Raw genomic sequence first — 9,083 nt, 5'->3', positions numbered from 1 at the left:
AGTGTGGGAATTCAGTTTACTTTGGCTGGCTTTAGACTGTTTAGAAGACAAATAATCCTTTTAGGTTAGCTTTATCATAAGTCTAGTTTACATTCCTTTATGTGCTTGACCAAGAGCGTGAATATTTTTCATCAGGTGCAGCTATGATCAAAAAAAGAATGTTTAAGTTGGAGAGACGATAGAATTTTTTAGATGGGTCTTCACAGTTTTAAGTCTAAGGAGTCAGTAACTTCTGTGAAAGAGTTCAGATTTTATATTAAATTAACAAATGAGCAATCACTTCTAAAGGGATGGATAAGTATGACTTTAAAATACAGCTAGAAGATTAATTCTAGAGCATCTTATCCTGTGTCTCCCATTTAAAGGTTATTTTTAACATGAGATATAAATATTTGCCTGTGCAAACTTGTATTTAAGCTCCAGTTTTCATCATTCTTAAACAAAAGGCTCAGTTTGTGCCAGTACCTCCATTAGACGCAATTATATAATTAAATATTAATGGTGGCTTCCTTGGAGGAATTGACCACTTTGATCAGAACACACTGTTGGTAATGCACCATCAGTGACCGCGCTGAGCGTGAAGCTTCCTGGCTGCACAGCCACTGACATGGGGGAAAGACAGCATGAGCCAGCTGGACTCTGTAAGGACCTCTGTCCCTCACTCACACAGCAGTGTACCCTGTCTGAGTGTCTATATTTTAATTTACTTAGTTATCAGTCCTGGTTTGGAGGCTTTGCTCAGATCCTGAACTCTTCTTCAACACTGTGCAGTTCAACAACCTTGTACAGGACTCCAAAAACAGCGCGCAACAGTCCAACCTGACACTAACAACCTTCTCAGAAGGACGGACGGGTGGCCACTCACCCTCCTGAACACAGCCACTTCTCCCCACGGCAGAGCCACCCCACTGCCTCTACAGTCCCCTTGCTCAGAAAGATTGAGCCTGTCCCTCTGCTTGCAGCCCGGGGCGGAGCAGGGCAGCAGCCCCCAAGAGAGCCTACCTGCCGCAGCGCCGGGAGAACCATGCCAGGGAAAACCATGCCGGACTCCTTCGTCATCCACTTCCTCAAGGTGCTGAAGGAGCTGCTGGCCTTTGTGCTCTTCAGCTACACCGTGCTGGTTGGGGCTCTGCTGCTTGCCGGATGGACGACCTACTTCTTGGTGCTTAAATGAGAGGCTCCTCTTCTGCTGCTGCAGCCACAGGCTGGCCAGGGGCCGCGGGCTCCTCGGTGCAGCTCCCCCACTCAGCACACAGGATGGCAGCCCCTTCCTGCAAGCATTTTGTTTCATTACTGCTTGATCATAATCTTATTTTCTTATGTAAAAACAAAAATTAAAAAAAAAAAACATCTGCATGCATGCACTTTACTGATCTTTGTGGCTCTTTGTCTCTGCTAGACATTCGCCCCTGTTCCCTGAAATATTTAAAAGCCTCCCAGTAGTTTTCTCCTGAGACTCCCACCCTGAGCACAGCAGAGGACAAAACAATGCAAATGTGACCAACACCTCAAGCAAACAAGTCCTGCCTTGTCTAACTCTGCCTCATTACGGGTGTGAAGGCAGAGATACAAAAATTACTCATAATTATTTATTTTTTTTAGAACTCCTGGGAAAAGACATTTTAAATCAGCACAAGATCTCCCTCTTACAGTTTTATGAGGTACGCTGCATGGGGCAGGGGCACCAACTCCACATTATCTACAAGACTATTATTTAGTGCTGTCCAGTGAGCAACACTTTTCAACAAATGCTTAAAACACGCAGTTAGCAGAAAGAGGTGCCTGTGCTACAGCACTACCTTGCTAAAGATAAACCATAAACCGAGTTTCTCAGAGAATAAATAGGGATTTCTGGTATATACAAAAAACCCTGATGTAACTGATCAAGGCCTTTCACGTAGAACTGTACAGGAAACCTCTGATGAGTAAAAACTGAGTCTCAAAGTATTTGATCAAGGCCTTTAATGTGTAACTCTACAGGAAACCTCTGCTGGAGAAGCTAAGGATTATCACTATCACGAAACCAACCAGAAGCACCAAATACTCCTGAGAAACCAAGCACAACACCAGGGTGGGCAGCAGCAGCACCTGTGGCAACCAGAGCGCTCTCAGCCCGGCGCTGGCACACAGCTGCGGGCTGCTCCGCTGAGCCGGGCGGCTCGAGCGGGAACGCAGCGGGGCTTTGGCTCGCCCTGAGCCGCGAACTCCTGAGGTTATTCCCATCCATCCCATCCATCCCGTCCCGTCCCGCCGTTCCCGCCCGTTACCTCAGGCTCGCGCCGCCCTCACAGCTCCGCACGCGCCGCTCCCGCCCTCAGCCACCGGCCACGCGCCCGCCCGCTGCGCATGCGCCGCGCCGGCCCCGCCCACCGCGTCGCGCGGCGCTGACGTGCCTTCCCCCGCGCTGCCGCGGCCCAAGATGGCGGCGGGCGGGCGGTGGCTGCGGAGCTGCTTCTCCCTGCTCAGGTACCGCGGCGGGTTCTGGGGGCGCGGCGGGGCAGGGATCCAGGTGCCTTTCCGTGCAGCCGCGGTAGCGCCCAGGCGGCGGTGCACTGGGCTGGAGTCAGCCTCCCGGCTCGGTTCCTTGCCGCTGAACGCCGCGCCCGCTGTCTTTGCCCCGTATAACCGCGGCTGGAGCGGCGGCCGGTGCCACAGAAATGGCCGTAACGCTCCTCATCTGTCTCCAGATGCCACAGCACAGCTGGGATAGCGCTAGCGGGAGCAGCTGTGGCACCCGAACACCGCTAGCCGGTGGTCTGTCTGTACCTGCAGAGTATACAACACAAAAGAAGGAAAACCGACCCGTTATTTTCAGAAAACTGCTGTACAACAAGAAACATTCTCACGACTCAGTGCTTCTGCTTTTCTGCTGGAATGTTTCAGTGCTGGAGTATTTCAGTGCTGGGCCCTGACCCCATGGACACCTCCACAACGTGGGATGTGTGTGAAACTGACCCCAGGAAGCCTGGAGTGTCAGTGGATCCCAGCAAACTGCTACCGGTCCTGCTGCTCAGCTGCATGTGCCATGGATCACCTTTAAACGTGCTTTTCAATTTTTTTTCAATATTACTGAACATTATCAGTGTGTTGGCAGCAAAGAAGATACATTTCCTCTCTCAAAGAACCAATAATGCAGTAGTTACTGTGCTTGTCTTCTTTTCTTGCACTTTTAATTAAGTAATATAACCATTTAAAACAAACATACTCATTAATTATCATGCAGCTGCATTACAGAAGCTTGGTAAAGACTTAATTTACCGGGAACAGCTTCTAGATGTTCTTTTCCTCTTTGATACCTATTTCCCAGCACACACTGCTTACTTCTTTCACTTAACTCTGTTTCTTGCCTTTCCAGACAAAACTTCCCTGTTCTGGCCGACATCAGGGGACGCTGCCTCTCGGGAGGGAAGGGACGATGGCACCAAGTGGTGGGGCTGGGAGTGGCCTTGTGTGCAGTCCCAGTCGTGGAGGTGAGGTATCAGGGCTGGGATCTGTTCAGCACCCGCTCGTTAGGAGCAGTTTAATATTAAAAACCACTTAGTTGGCATCTTACCAGCTGGTACGTACCCCCAGTACTTACCCTCAGAGTTGTATTCCCCTTCTTGCGGACCACAGGTGTTGAAGCCATGTAGTTTTTAAGGAAGAGAGATGAGGAGGACAGTGCCTGACCCTCAGTAACACCCTGCAAAAACAGTTGCTATGTTTTACAAAGGCAAAAGGGGAGTGAGAATCAGGCTGCCCAGCCTCCTAACTAACAGTGGTGCTTTTCCTTACCTGTTGCTAAGCACATCTGTATGAAAGTCAGTGCAGAGATCATGCAAACATTTCTTCCCTTTCAGAAGCAGAGCTCCGTCGCTCTCAGTAACGAAGCCTTGATTAAAAGAGCAGTTTCCTTGGTAACAGACAGCACTTCTACACTCCTCTCTCAAACAACCTATGCACTGATTGAAGCACTGACAGAGTACACAAAGGTGAGCTGAGACTTGACACACTTTGCTAGCAAGACCATACTGGAAATGACAGAAAAGACCTTTAAGATCATTGAGTCCAAGCATAAATACTAAATTACTTGGCAGTAACTGCACCTGTTAAGCCACACTTGAATTGGACTCTGTTTTTTTATGCATGTTAATAAAAGAGGTGTGGGGGTTTGAAGATGCCAGGTCCCCAGGAAGCAGTGGGGTAGGGCTCACTGTTCTGCTACACCAAGTGCAGAAGTTATTCTTAGCTTTGTTAGACTGTTGCTTTGAGCTTGAAATTGAGCCAGAATGAGCTGGTACTAAAGAAACTCCTCATAGTTGCTGGATACCTGCACACTAATAAGATACACTACCTTGTATTCCTAGGTATTTTACTTACCTTCTGTCCCCATTTCTAAGGCCATGAACTTCAGCTTCCTCAGAAGAACGGAGCGAGCCACATTTAAGTCTGAAACAACAAGATACAGTTTTAATTTTGTAAAGAAGTGGCAATTTCACTAAATTATTTGCATTCTAGTTGACTTCCTTATTAGTCTGTCAAATACATAGAGAGAGAGGTCCAGAGCATTACTCCAGGCAAACAGCAAGCACTGCCAGTGCCTCTGGAATTGCAGTGACCTTGAGAACAAAGCACCTTTGGAAGCATTCAGCAGTTTTGCTAATTGCTACCAGTGAACACTGAGACAAGGTCAGAGATGTACAGACTGCCAGGTGACTGTGTGAAATTATTCCTTTGCAGGCAGTTTATACCTTGGTGTCTCTCTACAAGCAATATGCAAATCTCCTTGGGAAGATGAATTCTGAAGAGGTGGATGCGGTCTGGCAGGTGGTGATAGGAGCCAGAGTTGATGTAAGCAGTTGTCTCCCTTCAGGCAGCAATCTGCCTCTTAAAACTGCTCAGAAAGTTCTCATCTGACTTGCTCACCTTGTCACAAAGGCCCTGGTTGGAAGAGCACTCAGATACTGTTACATCAAGCTAACAAATAACTTTGTTTTACTCCTAGATGACAGCAAAACAGCAGGAATACCTACGGCTGGAATCCAGCTGGATGACAGCCTTACGTCTCTCGGAGATGGCAGCAGAAGCTGCCTATCAGTCAGGTAAGCTCATCCATTTCCTTCCCCTCACATTTAGGCAGCATTTACTGAATGGGAATGGAGTTGAGAGAGGCACAGAATTACCAGTTCAGCAAACATACCAGTTTACAGCTACTACCTGGTTTTTAGAGGTGCTGAGAACTTAGATTCTTCTTCTGTTGGCTACAGGTCTGGTCGAAGCCTTCTGAGAACAAGGCCTGGAAACTTCACGTGGTTTAGACCAGGACCAACCATGCCAAAAAATACTTGAGGGAAGTGTTTAGTCATTTGTAAATGCAGTGTTGAAACACTGGGCTGACCTGTGATAAAAAGGGAGAATTATTGGAGTCGAGAAGGGGAGGAAAGTGAAGGGAACACCCTAATTCTGTCAGTACCTGAAAAAGACATGCAATCTGTGGAAGCACAGAAGGAGTATGGGAGGAGGAGGGATTCCCAGTTCAGCAGTGCCACAGACATTCCCACTGCTGGCAGGTGACAGGACAAGGACCAAAAATCCTGGGACATGATACCTGGGCTGGGCTTAGTTCTCAGAGCAGCCAAGCTGATGGCTCTGATCAGAAGCTGCTGCCAACCCTCTTGGGTGGGAACAACTCAAGGGGGCAAACAAAATTTTGAAGTAGGGATATTGTTTTTTAAGGTAAATGAACAGTACATGCATTTAGCAGTAACATAGCCCAAGAGCATTCAAAACACCTCTCAAAGCAGGCAATAATTAAAGACAGTCGCTTCCTTAATGGGAGGTTTGCTGAGTGCTCCTCTCACCCAGTGTGTTTGTTCCTTTCCAGGTGCAGACCAAGCCTCAGTCACAGCCCGCAGCCACATCCAGCTGGTGAAATCCCAGGTGCAAGAGGTGAGACAGCTGTCCCAGAAGGCAGAGACCAAGTTAGCTGAAGCTCAAACAGAAGAGCTCATAAAAGCTCAAGGAGAGGAATCTTCATTGCCACAGGGTGTTCTAGGAAGCACAGAGGCAGGTGATGACCCTTACCTTCGGGAGGACTGAGAAGAGTTTTAAGTGTCACCATAGAACATGTGAGAGTCAACCACAAATTGAAAAGTCCCAAACTTTTGAGTGTGGGATAGTGGGAAACTCCTGAAATAAGCCTATGATTCGATTTTCCCTCCCTGAAACAGGATTGCTTTACAAATCAAGTCCAAGCATCTGAAAGGCCTTGATCTTATTTGTAATTTATCATGTTTGTAATACTTATGGATTCAATTATTTAAATGTTTAACTATGCAAATGTGAAAGTTGCTATCAAGGATAGCTTGTTGTTAATTGTCTCTCTGCTGGGAGGGTCCTACAGTTCGTTTGATGTTTGTAAGAGCTCTCTAATTTAGAGGCTGATTGAGTACCAGCCAAAGAAGTGTATTTAAAAGTCCTTATTTTTCACCTGTGATGTAAATGGTGTCATTTAGGAGATACCTCTATTAAACTGTGCAAAAGCATCTCCTTGTGACTGTGCCTGTTTGTCTAAGAGATGAAGTGCTGTTTTCTATTGGAACTGAAAAGTTTGTAACAGAGCTGAGTGACAACTGCATCAGATCACACTGAGCTGCAGTCAGGGGAAGCATTTGCTGTAGGGCTGAAAACTTCCAGTGGAGCTACCCAGGCTGCTCTGGGTGAACTTCTGCAGTTCAGTGCAGCAACCTCTTCCACACAAGAGTCACCACTCATAACACATCTGCTTCCCCAGGAAGCAAAGGGAGGTTTGATTTTCAAGATACTGTGGTTATAAACAGCCATTGTAGCAGCTGGTTGCTGTGTACTTCTTCACAAAGCAGTGAGCAACAGTGAGTTTTAGATATTTGAATGCTTTCCAGCACATCTTTCAGGAAAATAATTCTCTCTTCTTGCAAGCTTAATGTTTCACTGCAGGCTTCAAACCACAGGTGTCTTTCACTGTTAATTTTCTAACTCAACAGCTTGATGTGGAATTTGCAGTATTAACTGTATAGACAATGTAAACCCAAGCTGGGATTGCTTTGTAGAATAGCAGCTACTAGCACCTCAGCACTGCTGATGTGTCAGTTAATCACCATCCATCGGGTTTTGTAAGAAAACACACATTAATCATGGGGTTTTTCACCACAAATGAGCATCTGATGCACAACATCTGTGTTGAGGGTGCTGCTACTAAATTGAGCTGTGCTTGACTAGGATTTTTTTCAGCTGTGGCATGAGCCTGCGTAGCTGTGTCTCGTTTTCTCTTCCTTTGAACCAGTGCACTCTCAGCTGCACAGAACTGTGCATTATAGGAATTAACAAAGCACTTTTTCTTGTTCCTGTTTCTCACTGGGTGCTGCTGTATCCAAGGAGGGTGGGACAATCTGCAATTCAAGCTCACAGGAAGATGCCAGTGCCAGGAGTCAGGAAGGCCCAAACATGGATTTGGGCTGGATCCAGCATTAGGAAAAAAAACCCCACTGTCACGAGCAGATTATTTGCAGCCACAGCACAACCACACCCTCAAGAGCCAAAAGCAACTTCAGGTCAGCCTCTAACCTCAACTGCTCCAGTTTAAGAACTTCTGCCAAGCTGCTGACCCAAATGCACACAGAGGTTCTGTTCCTTTGAGTATGCCACAAGAACCCTACTCAGATGCTGCATGGCAGAGAGATGGGTTAAGACAGATGAGTGCTGATACAGGAGTCTGCAAAGCAAACAATTCTTCCCCTTCCAGAGCCCGCTCCAAGCCCCCGTGCTGCCCCACTTCTTGTTTCACTGTACACCCTGCTCTCAGTTCACACAGGCTGTACCCACACACACATAACCTGCAGATGTGACAGGAGCCAACTTGTCACTTCGGTCAAGTCACAAGGGGAGTGAGAAGCACAAGTGCCTCTGTCTCACCTCCAAAATGGAGTGGAAAAGAGTTCCACACCTTCATTAGGAGGTGAGAGTTGCCCATCAGGGGGTTAGGCCATACCCCTAAGCCCACGACAGACATGACATCACACTCTACATTATGTTACTGAGTTTGCATTTGGAATCATCTAGTGGATCAGGAAAATGCTGCCACAGCAGCTCATGAGGTACCATGATACCCGCTCTGTCCAGTCTGGAGCTCTGGAACCAGCAGCAGCACCCAGAGAACAGTGCCCAGAAACTCAGCCTTGTTTACACAGCCAACATATCTGAAAGGATGTGCAGACAATTGCTCAGGTCTAATTAATCCCTGGTAGGGCTGCAGTGAGAAGACGCAGTAGCAGTTTGTACAAGACCACACTGAGGATGGACAGACACACACACCCCCTCAGCCTTGGAAGAGCAATTTTTTTCAAACACCTGCTCACATCTGGCACAGAAACACCTCATCCAAGTGGCAACTCCTGCCACAAGTGCCTGGGTCACACCGTGGGGCTGAGCAGGAACTACCCCAGGTGCTTCAGGAAGACAAGGCAGGAAGGGATCAAACAAGGAGCAGCTGTACTGCCAGGAGTTCCCCAGCCTGGGGCCACACAGCACTGCAGCAGCACACTGCTAGGAGGGCAGCCAGCCTGCCCGAGAGCTGGTCACACCTCTGGTCTCAGGATGTCCTCAGTCTCTGCAGTACATGCAACCACCTCCTGGAAGCACTTCCCAGGCCCCTCTGAAAGCTCCCATGTGGGTGGTGAACACTGGGCAGCTGGCACTGGACAGCAGTGACAACAGCACAACACAAATAGCTCTGATTTCTGTAATCACACACTTCCTCTCTACCCTCTGCCTCTTCCTAAAACTTTCAGGCTGCTTCCTGCCCACACACAGCAGCTCCTCATCTAGCAGCAAGACACCCTGAAGCTTGTAAGCTTCATCAAAATACCACCAAATCTTAGTTTCATATTTGGCTTTTCCTCAAATTAGCAACTCCAGCACACTCACAGATTAATCACTTCTGCAGCAACACATCTTGTCTGGCCAGGGGCAGCCAATGGCAACTGCTCACAGCAAAGGAAGTGGCAAGTTTCCATTGCCACACAACCTTATCTGCTTTAATATCAGCAACTCCTTCATGCAAATGCCCA

The 9,083-nt window shown here is 47.7% G+C and overlaps 1 protein-coding gene across 1 annotated transcript; it reads left to right on the top strand.

The window, feature by feature from the left end:
* Positions 1 to 2,395: 2,395 nt before the first annotated feature.
* On the top strand, positions 2,396 to 6,524 carry DIABLO (diablo IAP-binding mitochondrial protein). The gene is made up of 6 exons (XM_051634436.1): positions 2,396 to 2,466; positions 3,356 to 3,470; positions 3,840 to 3,971; positions 4,720 to 4,830; positions 4,985 to 5,081; positions 5,864 to 6,524. Exons 1-6 carry the CDS (start codon positions 2,420 to 2,422, stop codon positions 6,076 to 6,078), a joined length of 717 nt encoding a protein of 238 aa, XP_051490396.1. The 5' UTR covers positions 2,396 to 2,419; the 3' UTR covers positions 6,079 to 6,524.
* Positions 6,525 to 9,083: the final 2,559 nt, after the last annotated feature.

The sequence above is a fragment of the Apus apus genome, chromosome 16 (genome assembly GCF_020740795.1).
Source record: "Apus apus isolate bApuApu2 chromosome 16, bApuApu2.pri.cur, whole genome shotgun sequence".
Classification (NCBI taxonomy): Eukaryota; Metazoa; Chordata; class Aves; order Apodiformes; family Apodidae; genus Apus; species Apus apus.
The sequence above is the reverse complement of the archived record's forward strand: the minus strand, read 5'-3'. Positions and strand labels throughout refer to the sequence as shown.